Source organism: Saimiri boliviensis, chromosome 9 (genome assembly GCF_048565385.1).
Source record: "Saimiri boliviensis isolate mSaiBol1 chromosome 9, mSaiBol1.pri, whole genome shotgun sequence".
NCBI classification, from domain to species: Eukaryota; Metazoa; Chordata; class Mammalia; order Primates; family Cebidae; genus Saimiri; species Saimiri boliviensis.
In genome coordinates this window covers 29710911-29727632 of record NC_133457.1, presented here as the reverse complement: position 1 = coordinate 29727632, position 16722 = coordinate 29710911, and the positions used below count along the sequence as shown (strand labels likewise).

The following is a 16722-nucleotide window of genomic DNA, read 5'->3' as shown; positions in this document are numbered from 1 at the left end:
TTAAAATAAATTTGTTTCAACAATTACCAACAAGGTATATCTTGTTTGTGCATGTATTGAACATACACAGAAGTGTTAAAGTAAGTTCACACATAACATGATTCAACCCCATAAAGTAAAATAAAAAAAAATATGATGCTCAGGGTACTGATACTGTAATCCTACTGGACCGTGAAGTGAGTGAGGATTCTTACCTAGTAAAGGAGTTATTAAGGGGTACAAAGTTTGGTCTTAAAATATACTTAGCTATAGTGGTACATGTGTGAGGAGGGAGATTCTACTTTATTGGCAAATTCTTGGTGAAAAGGCATATTTCACAGCTGCGCCCAATGCTGTGCCCTTCTTTCTGGATTAGAGGTTTCACAGTGCTCTCCCCTACCAACCAGAGTTGGCTGTAACACATAGAAGTCAAGCCTGAGATAACTAATGTAGATATGACAACAAGTGGACATGTTTCCCAAGGACGGGGGTTTCATAAATGCAGGAAGGTTAGCGCAACCACTGGTGTGAGGGGAAGTCAGAGGACGTGATCATAGTTCATGGGAACCAGGAATGCAGGATGGGCTACATTCAATTTCGTTTCCTTTGCAGGCTTAAAATAGAGCCATTGTAAATTATGTCAGTCTTTCTCAAATCATGAAAATGATTGTTAAAAAAAAGTCTCAGAATACACAATGTGCATTGTTGTGTGGCTTTGATGTGTGAATGATGAGAGCATATGATATAATACCAATTAAATAATAGCAGGGCAGTCACAGGCTTTTTCCCCAAGGGGAGAGGCAATGAAGGTGAAGTTTCTGGTTGAGGCTATTTTATTTTGTTTTGGTGTCTACAAAATAGAATTTTTAAGTACTCTAAAATTTGAAAGGTGTTCTTGCTGTGTTTCATATTCAATACGTTTTAAGACTTTAATTTTCAACATTATATCAGCATAGTAATTGGGTGGAGAATCAATGCATGTTGGAATTTAACTCTCCATAAATATTTAAATATGCAAATATAATGCAAAATATTGCACAATGTGGAGGTGACAAAAAATATATATATGAAATACTTGTGCTGCCTCAAGACATTTGTCAGGTTGGTTGCCTTGCTTTGGAATCTAGTGAAATGGGGTTTTCTGTGTTTGGAGCACCCAGATTGGTGCCTCCAATGTCTTTTACGGGCTTCCTAATTGAAATTTTGAGTAAACCAGTTGTGATACTTGCTAAATTCAGAAGCAATTGACATAAAGCCTGAGATTCTTTTTTGTTGTTTGCACACAGGTGAGGTCTGCCATAAATCCTATACTCAGTTTTCAAACCTTTGTCGTCATAAGCGCATGCATGCTGATTGCAGAACCCAAATCAAGTGCAAAGACTGTGGACAAATGTTCAGCACTACGTCTTCCTTAAATAAACACAGGAGGTTTTGTGAGGGCAAGAACCATTTTGCGGCAGGTGGATTTTTTGGCCAAGGCATTTCACTTCCTGGAACCCCAGCTATGGATAAAACGTCCATGGTTAATATGAGTCATGCCAACCCGGGCCTTGCTGACTATTTTGGCGCCAATAGGCATCCTGCTGGTCTTACCTTTCCAACAGCTCCTGGATTTTCTTTTAGCTTCCCTGGTCTGTTTCCTTCCGGCTTGTACCACAGGCCTCCTTTGATACCTGCTAGTTCTCCTGTTAAAGGACTATCAAGTACTGAACAGACAAACAAAAGTCAAAGTCCCCTCATGACACATCCTCAGATACTGCCAGCTACACAGGATATTTTGAAGGCACTATCTAAACACCCACCTGTAGGGGACAATAAGCCAGTGGAGCTCCAGCCCGAGAGGTCCTCTGAAGAGAGGCCCCTTGAGAAAATCAGTGACCAGTCAGAGAGTAGTGACCTTGATGATGTCAGTACACCAAGTGGCAGTGACCTGGAAACAACCTCGGGCTCTGATCTGGAAAGTGACATTGAAAGTGATAAAGAGAAATTTAAAGAAAATGGTAAAATGTTCAAAGACAAAGTAAGCCCTCTTCAGAATCTGGCTTCAATAAATAATAAGAAAGAATACAGCAATCATTCCATTTTCTCACCATCTTTAGAGGAGCAGACTGCGGTGTCAGGAGCTGTGAATGATTCTATAAAGGCTATTGCTTCTATTGCTGAAAAATACTTTGGTTCAACAGGACTGGTGGGGCTGCAAGACAAAAAAGTTGGAGCTTTACCTTACCCTTCCATGTTTCCCCTCCCATTTTTTCCAGCATTCTCCCAATCAATGTACCCATTTCCTGATAGAGATTTGAGATCGTTACCTTTGAAAATGGAACCCCAATCACCAGGTGAAGTTAAGAAACTGCAGAAGGGCAGCTCTGAGTCCCCCTTTGATCTCACCACTAAGCGAAAAGACGAGAAGCCCTTGACTCCAGTCCCCTCCAAGCCGCCAGTGACGCCTGCCACAAGCCAAGACCAGCCCCTGGATCTAAGTATGGGCAGTAGGAGTAGAGCCAGTGGGACAAAGCTGACTGAACCTCGAAAAAACCACGTGTTTGGGGAAAAAAAAGGAAGCAGCATGGAACCAAGACCAGCTTCAGACGGTTCTTTGCAGCATGCAAGACCCACTCCTTTCTTTATGGACCCTATTTACAGGTAAGGGTGGATGGGAGATGATGAAATATGAACAGATGTATGAAAGGGGTATTTACACTGTAAAGTGATGGCTTTTTAACACATCATTTTTACCATTATTATAAAACAGAATGAAGTTGTTTGATCTGGTGAACTCATTTTTTATTCTGAAAGTTGGCTCATTCGGTTTGAACTTATTTTTGGATGTTTCTGAAGCTGGGGGCTTGGAATAGGCCTGCAAATTTTTTTTCCCTTGACAATAAATTTATTTTTAAACACTTTTTTTTGGAGTGGAAAATATGGGAACGTTGTATTTAAAGTAAATTGGCAAGTGGGGTGGAATTATGAGGATCCTGAAGGATTAATGCAAATATGCGTGGGTACTAAAATGGGTCAGGTTCTTTGGAATAGGTGAGATATATAACAGCAGGAGTCCACTCTTTGTTAACGTACCAACACATCCTTAGTAAGGGCTGGTCATATTGTTTCTAAATAAATCTCTCAGGAATCCCCAAGTAAATAAAATATTAATCACAGAAAATGTTTTGTATATAGTATGAGTAGTTGGCTTAAAAAAAAACCTGTCTCTGTTTAATAGCTTCATTATCCGGTTTCCTTTGATGTATCAAAAAAAAAATCTTGGGGTGAAACATACAAATTTAATAAAAGGGCTTTTTGGCAATATCCTGTAATATTCACTTGACCAAAGTGATTTAGTTTGAAAATACTAGTTTTCTTTAAATGGCTATGAATAATAATATTATGAATATTTCATATTTTGATTATTACAAACATTTTCACATTTACTTTCTTATTCAAATGTTCATTGTCAAGAGTTCATGGAACATGTGTATAATTTTCTATTGAACTTATCTAACATGGGAGTATTTTCATATTTTCTCTAATTCTCTTTCATGAAGAGATGCTGTTCTATTATTTCATTCAACAATGTTTATTGAGTTCCTATTACTTAATAGGTACTAGAACTGCAATTTCTTCTCACTTAAATCTCTTCTTCTATGTATATTTTTTATGATGCATTAACAAGGAAACATTGCCAGTGTAGAAAGAACTACCCCCATTTGAATATGACACACTAATATCAAAGGACAATACAGAATATCTCAGTGCATCAGTACCAAGTTTGGCTGCTTTTAAAAATTATTATATCTTAATTCCTTTGGCAGTTCTGTTACTAGAGAAGGGAAAAAACAAAGAAACACGTATCGTCCATATTTTGTGTGTAGATTGTATGTCACACATTTTGGGTAAGGGTCATATTTCCAACTCAGTGATGTGTCTCCATCCTTTGTTAAGATAATTTTTCAGACTTTCCTTTTTGTACCCTCTCAATAGCAACTGTCTTCTGATTCTTCCACGCATTCCTTGCATTCATCCTCATCACCTGCTAACATTCCTGTTACTCACTGTGATCGCCAACATCTCTCTGGTGCTTGTCTCAATTAAGACCTAGGGTTGTCATTTGACCACTCACGAAAGACCTAGAATCCAGTTTTAGTGTCAGACCAGGATTGTAATGTCAGCCTTCTTGTGTCTTAAAAAAAAACAAAACCAATAAAATGGATATAACATCACCTACTTCAGTAAGTGAAATAGTGTATGCCACACATGCATATCACATATATAATATCAATAATTGGTAGCTATTTTATTCTGCTTTAAGAGTGCACATATCTAAAAGGTATTTTTTAATACCAGGTTGGTAAAAGAAATTAATTTAATGAATTAATTCAACATAGGGATATTATTTCTCTATGTTCTTAATGCAAAATAGAATGGCAAACATTTCTAAAGCAGAAGCGATCTATAGGTAAGTTTACGTATTTCTCTCTGTCTTCAGAAAGCTCCCCATCCTCTTTTTACCACACCCATCCTATCTGCCTGCCTTCTTTATCAGCAGTGGCATCCAAAGAGCATATATGCTCTCTCTCTCTTTGAACACATATTATAATTTACATAAAAATATTTATATAATAATATGTTATATGTATAAATATAAATATATATTGAGAGAGAGAAAACCTCGAAGAGTGGCTAGCAGTGTATGCTTGGAGACTCTCTTACTATTATTGACAAATATGGAAGAAATAGAGTGCATATTTGGGAGAACACCTTCTTGGTAGAAAATGGCTCTCATATTCAGAATCAGCCTTGACCTCATGATTTCAAAATCATCAAGCATTCTGGTCTACATTTGAAATGGAATGGTACTGAATTTGTGACAAATGCCTCTTATTTTAGTGACTCTTCATTTTTCATATTTTCTCATTATTCCTATTTTTATATTTCTATTCCTAGTCATTCAGTAGGGTTTTTTTTTTTTCCATTATAAATAGGTCCTCCTCTCCTTAAGCACCTAGAAGGGCCATGAGTAATCTCCAAAAACTAAGCAAATGTCTTTATATTTTTATTAGTGTGCTACCCAGAAACCTACCATTGGCTTTATTGTTAGCTGCTTTAAATGTGAGTGATTATGTAGTAATTGATATGTGAGACTGGTTCATCTCCAAAATCTAATTTTAACCTTTCAGAGTAGAGAAAAGAAAACTAACTGACCCACTTGAAGCTTTGAAAGAGAAATACTTGAGGCCTTCTCCAGGATTCTTGTTTCACCCACAAGTAAGTATTTTGGATTTGAAGTTTCCAGCTTGTAAACTAACTTGTTGATCCTGAAAAGCAGGTGCAATCAAATGAAAGACATCTTGAGAACATTAGGATTTCCTATGACGCTGATGTGGAAGAACACAGGAAATTCTAGCAGAATTAAAACCCACAGTCTTTAAAGAAAAGTTAGTTAATATATGTGTAAAAATAACATGGTCTCAGTGTTAAATTATTGTCTGCTATTAACTGTCTATTGAGTTAAAGTACATTTTGGAGTGAGCAGAACTCAGTTAAGAAAATAAATATCCAAGATGTGTTTTGTGTGTTGTGGTTGCTGATACTGACAAATAGATCATACAGTGACTCGTCCCAAATTCATGAAGGTCATTCTTATTCTTTTAGAGCTTAGATAAAAACAGGAAATGAGCCTACCTGACAAGTTGTTACCATAGAGGGGGAAGGAATTTATCTAGAGACCAGTGAGCATTCCAGCAAAGTTCTGTAGTTGCACAAGAATTCACCACAATGCACAATGCTATTTGCAGAACAAAGTTGTGTTCATTTATCAAAATATATACAGTTTATCACTGCAAGTAAAATACAAAGCATCACTATCTCTAACTGGTTCATCCTAATGCCCTTATGCATTTAGTCATTTAAAAAAATGGGTTTACCTATCAATCACCATCTGGAAAATCATATTGAAAGAACAAATACGGTATATAAGCGTCTTGAATGTGGTTTCTTAATATAAATTTTATTTTACTTTTGTTTAAAGGATATAAGCTCTGGTCTTTCTTGATAGCACATTTTAATGAAAATTCTTAAAAACAAAGTAAACTAATTTTTTCTGTTGCAATATGTTCAAACAAAAGATGACGATTCTCTAATAAAATTGGGAGAAGTTTTATGCAAGCTATCTTATAGAAAGTTATTAGGTAATTAAATTAATTAAATAAAAATCATGAGATCTGATTCTTTTTTTCTTTTCCTTTCGGCTACCTCTTTTACACTTTTTCAAGTATCTTCCTAGAGTCCTGAATAAAGAGTATGAGAGTTGTAACACAATCTCCTGGGTTAGATAAATCTACTATTGCTAAAGAACTCTCACTCTCTTTCAAAATGAGATAATATATGGTTTAGCAGTACAAGTTTTAGAAACATTCCAGTTAGTATTAATTTTATATTGGAAGACTAAAGGATATTATTTACATAATTACTTAATGGAAAAGAAGTAAGTTCTTAAACAGTTACTGTTTATCATAAACTATATTTTTTATTTAGACTGATCTAAATAGTACTTGCGAAGTTTCGTAGACTAATAAACTGGAATGTAGTACATATTTTGTGTAAGATATTGTACAAAAAGTACATCTCTCTTGATAACTTCCTTTATAATTATAAATTGAGAATGTAATATTCATATATTCATTAATGTTACAATAGTTAATTACTGTAATATTACAGTAATCAAATTATTTTCATATTCTGATAATCTTTAAAATTTTGTAATTAACCATTTCGAAACAGAGTGCTATGAGTACATGATAAAATGGGAAAAACCAAAACAGGGACTCAGTGTCTTCGAGCATCTTAGTCTAACCTGCCTCTTAGTTTTCTTGTTTGTAAAATGAGAGAGTTCTGTGTAAGGTTTCTACCCACTTTGAAATTCAAAGATTTTTTGCTAATGTAGGTAAATTTACCAGTTCATAAGATGGGCAGTTTTGTCAACCAGTAATTCTGTATGAATTTGCAGCCATTAGCAATATAGTAGGTACGTATTTTAAAATAAAATAATAAGAGAGAAAATGTTATATTTTAACATTCCCAAATTTAATTAAGGATCACAAAAGATGAGGCCTGTGTCCAGCACTTCAAGCATAGCAGTCACTCCTCAGATCTTCATAAACACGTCTGTGGGAGCACAATGGCACTGTCTTTCTCCTGCGCCAGAATGTCACATCAGAATAAGGGACTCTCTATTGCTGCGTGTTGCTGTTAGAACGAGACCCAAGAGTGAAGATCAAAAACCTGGTGTGCCATAAATACTTACCAATCAGAATGGATTTCTGTCATTCTGGAGCAGGATACCGGAGGCTCTTGCTGCCCCAGCTGCTAATGTCTTATTTGCTGGATAGTGGGACTATCCGAGGGGTGTTCGGGGAAGAGACCAGGGAAGCAGGGGAACATTCAGGGTGCTTAGGGCAAAGGCTATTTACCAACTACTATAGAAATAGTTCATTGTTTTTATAACTATCATGGCTGTTTTCGTGTGTCATGCTGTATATAGTTGGGATACAAACTGGGATACAGGTGAGCTCTCCTCCCGTTTTATCAAGTCTTACCCTTCCCAGGGTAACTGGAAGAGTTGGCATTTATGTACACGACATATTTAGCATCGCGCTTGGCTTGTGGAACGACCTAAATGAGGAAGAGCTCTTATCAGTGGGTGTAAAAACATTTTATTATGAATATAAATGGATGCTATTAAAACACCCTCCTCTCATCCCCTGCCCAATTTCTTTGCCAGGGCCATGACATCTATCTAGGAGTACTTGAAAAGATGCTTATTGTGTTCTTGGCATGACCTCAGTAGGGAGAAGTACGGGTGGCACAGATCAAGGAGCCAAAACAGAATGACTTACCTCTGTTCTCAGTGCTTGTCATGATTTCATAGCTAATGTGCTTGCATAAAACTGTTCATTGCTTCATTTTCCATTCAAGTATATTGGAGCAAATCACATGGACTCTCTTGGCTTCTGGATCTTCATTTCAAAATGGGAATAATATCTGCCCTATCTATTTCTTAGGGTTACTATAGTAATAAAGGGGGGTCACATTCTCAATGTTTTAGGGAAAAGAAATAAGGATGCTTCATAGTGGTATTCTCTTGGCAAGTCTGGTTTTACAATTTTTGTATATCTTTATATTGTTCCCAGCATATCCCTTCTCAATCCATAATTCCTAGTCAGTGATAAGTGATTAGCTCAGTAAATAAAAATTTATTGAATTTTATGGAAAGATTATTAGGCTATATTATTGCCTTTTGTAATAATACATATTTTTAAAATTCTGCTAAAAATACTTAGAAGATACATAAATACATACATCAAAATTAAAAGATAAATGCTGAGGGTATGGAGTCTTCTCTTAGTTCAGTTCTTGAAGAATTATGTTTGCTGTGTCAGGTCAGGTGAGAACTTTCTAGCTTCTAGTTTTCTCTTACAAATAAGTTAGTTTACTCTAAGGGAGAAATAAGCATTGTAGAGGCTTTCCCTGCATACGTGGTTGAAAATTATTTATGGTCTCTTAGTTTACACTATAAGTTCGAAAAGGAGTTCAATGGCCACAAATAGGTAAGATGCAGGGAATGTTATTACTGTGTGACCTCTGAATGTCCATTTTATTTGTTCCTATTTTGGATCCTTTGCATTCACACTGATAGCTCATGTGAACGTTCATGAAGTCACCTGGCAATTATAGTATTGTAAATGTGGTTATTATTCCTTTGTTTGATTTTCCTATACTATTAGCATTATTTTTGGTTGTTTGCACATTTTATTTCCAAATGTTTGGCTTTGAGGACATCTGCAACAATCTTTTACTTACATTTCTGTCCTTTCTTCATTCTTTTGTATTTTCTTCCTTTTAAATTGGCTGATTTTCTGCTACTACATTCTAAGGAACTGAGGAGACAGTCTTTTCCCAAGTCATAATTTATACCTTGATGTGAAAAATCACTTAAATCTTCTGTCCTTCATCTTCTGTTTTGCTTTCAACAAGTGTTTCTCATGGTTAGATTTCATCTGCGATCAAGCTTTCATCCTTTAAAAACTACATATCTTCCTTATTAAAGTTACCAAAACATATGTAAGCAAAATATATATCTCCTTTAACTAGGCAAAATGATATTTTAAAGCATATATAACCTTTGTGTCTCCTGGAAGAGCTTCTAACCCACTGAAGTTTCCTCCAGTGAATCTTGTCACAAATTGTCATTAATAGCTAGATCTTTTTAGTTTTCCATTAACATTCTTAAGTGTTCTGACTTCTGACGGTCTGGGTCCTATACTAATAAGAATCAAATCGTGAATTTCCAAGTATATTATCCTTTTGTTATTCAGTAATTCATATTTGAGTAAATATCTTTTTTTGTTATTAACATTATGAAAATGCAAGAGATTGGATTTTTACAGGAAATGGCTTAATGTTTAGTTATTAAAGTATATTTAGGGATATTGTTTTATAGCAAGTAGTAATTAACAAAAAGGGAAGCATCTGCTTTGTTGTAAGATTTGCTAGTAGGTAGCATTTAGCTTTCTTGTAAAAACGAAATTTGATTCAAACATTTCATTTAGGTAAATAGAGGAAATTCAGCAGTGTTATAAAAATATTTAATTTTTATTTCCAAAGCTTTTACTCAAGGTACAGTTACCTGATAAGCAAAAATTACTAATTTAGTTCAAATGTTAATTTCTCAAAGGATAGATTACAATAAAGATACCAACACAGAAGTAATTTTTTGTTTTTGTTTCAATTTTGCTCCCAGTTCCAACTGCCTGATCAGAGAACTTGGGTAAGTTTCCTACTTATATTTTTGACTAAAGTGATGTAACATTAAAAAGAATACAGCTTACATTCTAAATTGCTGTACAGACATAAAGAATTCTGAACCTCTTTCCATTACGTGATATGGCTCCAGCAGATAGTTTTCCTGCTTTCTTAAGCTGCATTCTTTCAGTTATAATTGGGCATTTAGTGAGCTAGAAATTGTTTACAGAATGATTTTATTCGATAAATCTGATCCATTCCACATAATTATACCTTGATACAGAACTCTTTCTGGACACCTGGGAACACGCTGTTAAACGAGACTTCGAAATGGGTCACTAAATGAAAACAACCATTATTTGGTGGAGCCTGTATCAGCATGTAAAGATGCTTTTGATAAAGCCTTCTAAAGGATAAAACCCGAATTTGTGTGTAGATACAGGCTGACATGGAAATTCACATCCATATATCCCAGGGCAGAAATTGGTTCTGGCTATTTGAAGATATAAAACGAAATGTTTACAAATCCATGTGTAACTAGTGAATGGATCTTTTAGCATCTAGTCTCACTTCCTTGACTTTCAGTTACTATTTCCAGATACAGGCAGTTTCAGTTAATAATATTAGGGGATAGCTTTATTTTTTATTGTGGAAGCTATTCAGGATACAAAGAATACTCCTTATGTGGTTTTCACCTCCAAATAAAACTTGGTCAGTGGAAATAACATATAGTTAAAAATATTCTCTAAGTATATTTGTTTTTGTTTCACTTTTTCACTGAACATTATCCTGATTTCTGAAGAATGGGCAAAATCTTGGGATATAGTTCAGCTGTCCTTTTGAAGTCACTGAATAATTATATATAAATTTAGTTGAAGCATTTTAGCACTAACCTATTTCCTCTGTCTGTTATTAGTTTTTCTTCAACAGAAATTCCTTCATTTTATTTCTTTTGTGGAATATATAAGATTGTGATTTTTCTCATTCTGATAGACTTTTAAGGTTTAACTTTATTTCAAAAGTATACAAGTATTTATGGAGAAAGAGGGAGAGAGAGATCAACCCACTAACTTAGGCAAAGTTATGTAGTAAATGGGGTTGTTTTCTGATTCTCCTGGCCTGCATTTCCGGTATAGTCCTCCTTGGACTTCCCTGGTAGAGATCTGTCCTGAGTATTGTGTCTCATGGTCCTCTTTTCGAAGGTACACTATGAATTTGACAGTAGCTTTGTTGTTAGCTGCTTGAAGCTTAAGGTGTTGACCCCCTACATACATGGCCAATGATTGTACTAACTTACAAAGGCAATGTAGACTTTAAGTTAAACTGCCTTTTCCACAGTTTATACAACAGCATAGTGATTGCTATTGTAACGCTTTGAAACATTCCCATTCCATTGAGTCACACAGGTTTTTCAGAGATGTGATTTACGTTTGTATTATAAAACATACATTAGTAGGAAATATTAAAGATATATGCTTATAATTTTTAGTGGCTAAAAAAACCTCCATGTGAATTGTTTGTAACACAAAGGATATGTGCTTGAGGGGATGGATATTCCATTCTCCATGATGTGATTATTTCACATTGTATGCCTATATCAAAACATCTCATGTACCCCAAGATATATACACCTACAATGTACCCACAAAAATAAGGAAAAAAACTAAGTGATTTCATAATCATAACTGCTGAATGTGATACATGGAGTGAGGTAACCATAAAATAGGAATATTTACTTCTCCTCCATATTACCATGATTTTGTGATTTCTCAAGATTATCAAGTGAATAAATATAGAAAACTACCAAATCTACAAACTTTCCCATCATAAGTTATTTATGAAAAGTTAGTTATTTTATGATAAAGTCATGTGTAATCTAATTTGTAAAACATTAGGTCACATAATTCATGGTGTTATTGGACATATCATTTCATATAATCAGGTTGTCATTTTAATAGTTTTAATGAGAAACCTTTTTATGTCATCAATTATTAGCTGCCAGATAATAAATGTTAAGCTAAATACTTAGGACCCAGTTGATAATATCTTGCCTGCTGAAATGTTTTTAAAAATACTAACTTTATCTGAATAGAGAGATAGCTACATTTTTTGTAGAAGCTAGGGAATTGTGTCTAAATATTAGTTTGCGTCAGTATAAAGTTAATAGCCTCTTGGGGACTGGAACAGGGTGAAATGACTTCCTCTTCCAGACATCTGGCTGCAGATAACATCAACTATTATATATGTAAATAAAAATTACTGTTCCATAGAAAAAAACCCTGTCATTTACTGATCTTAGATTACCCTATGACATTAATGGGTCATAGGGTAATAAAATATATGCTCTAACTTTGATTTCCCCATTCTCAGCAAATTTCTTCTGCATAGTAGTACACATTGCCCTTTTCATTTTTTTCATAATTTAAGAACATATAACTAGATTCTGTTCCATTTTTTCCAATTTATCTTGATTTGTAAAATTTAAAATGAATGTCAAAACTTACTCTCTCCTGGAAGAAGTACGTTACTTTTGGAGGAACATCATGTGAGTCAGACCAGATAGCAAGAGAAAGTTGGGTTTTTGATCTAGGCACTCAATAGAGCTCATATTAATCCAATACCGTAGTCTAAGGTATTGACTAGGGCTGATGTTGGTCACAGAACTGCTGAGTTACCCCATCTAGCAGATATCTGAGTCACGTCTGTTTATCTTAATGGGGAAACTTCTTCTTTTCAACTGAGGTCAAGTGCTGTAAGAGCAAATATTAGGAAGATGAAAAGGAGGATTCAATGAAGGCTTTTATTTTGCTTCAGTGGTTGCTGGCTAGGCAGAAAATGTTTTGTGTACGTGTGTATGTGTGTTAATAGTTACCCTCAGCTTGCTTCCCATCTTCTTTCCCTCCCTTTTCCTACTCCGATTTAATTCTCTTTTCATTTGACACCAGAAGCCAGGGGTGGGGGCAGCTTGTAAGAGAGACACTTGTGTAACCCTTATTCTTTTTCCTATTACCTTTAAGAATGTCATTATTTAGCCATCAAGCCTATAATATATTTTCTTGTTTCTTGATGGTTTTCCCAAATTGAAACAGTTTGAGGTAAAGTAATCACAGCGATCTTTCTTCAAAAGGAGCTAGCTATTAGCAGCTACTAAAGCAAGACACATTTCTCAACAGCCAATTGCTCTCAAATAACTTGAAGGACTTGTAGTTTATGTGTGCTAGAGATGAAAGCCGGGAATAATTGTCATGAGTAAGCTATTTTCCATATAAAAGGAAACGTGTTTCTATAAGATGTTTTGTTGCAGGAATCTGAGTGTGTCAGCAAGATGGACACTCAAATGATTTAAAACCACTAGATAATGAAATTTTACCTAAATACTAAATGTATATAAATAAAACATTTGTAATCATTACCCAGGCACTAACTGTTCATCCCAATAAATGGGTGTGATTATGACCCTTTTGCCCGTGCTTGTTACTAGTGCTAATCAGTTTGAAGGCCAGAGGTCATCTTTCACTCAGAAAATTTATTACATGCTGGGTGGAATATCAAAATGATTTTCTACAAGGAACAATTAGTAGGAATACAGGCAAATACAAGCGTATCATAAAATATTTCTGGATTGATTTCTAGTAAATAAATCCAAAGTAACACAGACATGCTAATGCTCTGTCTGGAAGGGCATAATGACAGTATTCTGTGGAGACAGAATTTCTTACAACCTTTGTGAGCAGCAGCATCTTTCCATATCTCTGTCCTGTGATCAGTATGTGTCAAAATCCTTCATAGTGACAAATGTGCTGTCCACTTGCATCTGTGGAGAATGTTTTAGCAGCTGAGTGATTATGAATCAAACCCCTGAGCTTATAGCCCTTACTGCCTTCCCAATGCATTCACATTTGTCGTCTGACAAGTAAATGTATCTTGACTTTCCTCTGAGATTTTTTTGTACCGTGTTTGATGAAAGACATTTGGCAAATTGGCAGTGGTACCCTGTACGTTGCAATTTGTAGCTAGCATTAGGAGTCCGGACATGAAATGAGAGGGCAGGCTCCAGGATAAAGGGGGGAAAAAAAGAGAGAACTAACTAGAACATGAATAATCATTTGAAAAATCAAACACACAATATTCCTTTTGTTAAGAGATCATATTCAGGCTGTGCTGTTAAGATTTTGCTCTACTTTAAGAAGCTGACAGCATTCCGTCCAGCTGTGTGTACACAAAATATATGTTTGTTTAATTTTTCCTTCTGAGTAGGAAATGTTGCCTTTTACCTTTAGCTTGAGCTTGTAAATTAGGCCTTTGTCTCTGTCTTGCTGTCTCATTAGCAAAAGGATAGTTTCTTGAGTTGACCAGTTGTTTGAACGTGCAGTTATCATCTTGGTTCTTATGTGTCTCTGGTCTAGCATCCCAGCTCTTTGAGAATTTTATATAATGCATACAGAATGCAAACACCTTTTAAAATAGCTTCTTGAGCTTTCTAATGGCATACTACCCTAAGAACCAAACAAATAAAAGGGGGTTGATTTAACAGGGTGGCCCAAAAGTTTGTTTTTCTACTTTAAAATTCAGTAATAAGGAGCTTCCAAATAAAATGTGAGCCCTGAGGAAACCCAACATACTGAGAAGGTCAAAGGAAAGGGGAGAGTCCCTGTAGCTGTGGAGTTTAAGAATCAAGCTAAGGCTGGGCACAGTAGCTTATGCTTATAATCCTGGCACTTTGGGAGACTGAAGCAGGTGGAAGGATTGATTGAGACCAGGAGTTCAAGACCAGCCTGAGCAACATAGTGAGGCTCCATCTCTACAAAAAAATTTTAAAAAACAGTGAACAAGTCAACTTAAAAAGTAAATGCCATCCTTTGATTGTGACTCTCAAATAAGTGTGCAAGTGAACAAAAACTTGAAGATTATAAGCAACAAAAATGAGGCTGTTAGTGGGGAAGAATTAGGCAGGGATAATTTTCTTTCAAGAATGTTTCTCTAAAAGTGAGGTTACATACAATGCTCTCCCCCTGTATTACAAGGTACATGTCAAGTTATGTTGTATGAAATTATATTAACATGTGATGAACTGTCATTTCAACTCAGTCTTTGTCTTGATGAAATTCTTTGTATATGATCCCACTTAAAACGATGGCATATCCAGACGTTAATTTAATGTAGTCTTAGGCAATACCCTCTTACACATTTAATTTTTTCTTTCTGAGTTACACACACTGGGCTGAAGCTGTAGTGTTGTAACACTTTGTGTTCTTTCATGCTGTCAGTTCTTTTCTTGGGACTGCATGGTTCTTATGGTTTTTATTACCTAGGCAAGGGGTATAGCAACTTCCCTATAAGTTCCATTATGTTCATGTCCATACCAGGCTACTAATGCTGTCACTTAATCAAACAGAAAGTTAAATTTGCTTTATTAGCTCTCTTATATATTTCATTGTTCAATTACATATCAGATTATGATAAAATGGCCTAACCAAGGTCTTATGCAAAAAGTTCACTCAGCTTGGTTCTACTTATAGTATTTCCTAAATAAATCAATTCTGTTGTTGTTTATTTGATACTGGGATACTACAGCCTCTTTCTAAAACCTGTTGCAGATTTCATGCTTCCCTTTTAATGATGTTCTTGGTTTGCCAGAGATTATTATAGAAGACAAGATGCCAAACGCTTCATGGTCTTGTGCTTTTACCTTTCAGATGTCAGCTATTGAAAACATGGCTGAAAAGCTAGAGAGCTTCAGTGCCCTGAAACCTGAGGCCAGTGACCTCCTACAGTCAGTGCCCTCTATGTTCAACTTCAGAGCGCCTCCCAATGCCCTGCCAGAGAACCTTCTGCGGAAGGGAAAGGAGCGCTATACCTGCAGGTAACTGCACAGTTAATTAGGGCTTACTTTCCAGAAATCTCCCCTCTGATTTCAAAAGGCCCAGCTGTTTATTTTGGAAATTATTCTTGATTAGATGATTAATAGCCACCGTGATAGATCTCAAGCACTTCAAAGTGTTCTTCACTTAGTGAAATATAAAAATAGTGTTTTTAAATAAATTATTAAATGAGAATTTTAACACAAGCCATTTGGTTGTGATAAATGAGGTTGGAAGCAGTCCAAATACTATCTGCTTGTCTCACTTTGATATTTATGAATTTTCTTTCACAATTAATTATTTTCATCTAAAGGTATACTACTACTGTCCTCAAGGATATATTTATTAATTGTCATGGCATTGAAGAATAAGGCCATTAATTAAAGACAAATAAGGTCCATAAGTGAGTAAAACTAGTTAGTAAATTTTCTATTACTCATCAGTAGTAAAGTTTGTTTTATGTTTCTGGCTTTGTGTATGATTTTTTTTTTTTGGCTAAATAAATTATGCATATAATTTCTGAATCATCTTTAGAAATTTGTAGTATCTGACTCAGGCATATCACTTATCTGCTCTTTGAAATATTTGACACTTTCCAGAAAAAAAGCTTTTGTGGGTACATGCCCTGATGGATGAAGTCTCAGGATTTTGTCGATCTGATAACACTCTATGTATAGGAAGTTATCACTGTGGCTAACATGTAAAATGAGTTGAAACATTTGAAATCTGTTTACATTAACCCAGAATTACAAACTCCCATCATATTTTTATCCCCTTGTCTGATTTACCTTTGCAAATGTAAAAATATCAAATTAATAAGAGAGATGTACAGGAGCAATCAAAAGTAAAGTCTATTTTCATAAATTGCTTGCTTATACTTGAACAGATTCAACTAGATCTTATAATGCAGTCTTTATTTGTAGAGTTATTTATTTTAATATCTGTAAAATGGCTTCGTTGCAAATTTTAAATACCAAAGATATGTGTGTTCCGTGCAAGATTAACTGAATCAGGAGTAAACATCTGGCTGCTGTGAGGCTTGAGTGAAATATAGTCAACTGTGCTGACTTTTTCTTATAAACAT

General features: G+C 35.2%; 1 protein-coding gene across 19 annotated transcripts in view; it reads left to right on the top strand.

Annotated features, from left to right (window-relative positions):
• Positions 1-16722, top strand: part of MECOM (MDS1 and EVI1 complex locus) — a 575892-nt gene that overhangs the window by 539704 nt on the left and 19466 nt on the right. For 11 of the 19 annotated variants that reach the window (XM_074405635.1, XM_010335686.2, XM_003924961.4 and 8 more), the window contains 4 exons: positions 1266-2622; positions 5154-5241; positions 9776-9802; positions 15474-15640. In XM_074405635.1, the coding sequence (XP_074261736.1) occupies positions 1266-2622; positions 5154-5241; positions 9776-9802; positions 15474-15640 (1639 nt within the window). The remainder of the gene's footprint in view (positions 1-1265; positions 2623-5153; positions 5242-9775; positions 9803-15473; positions 15641-16722) is intronic. The other 8 variants (XM_039480256.2, XM_010335687.3, XM_039480258.2 and 5 more) reach the window with 3 other exon arrangements.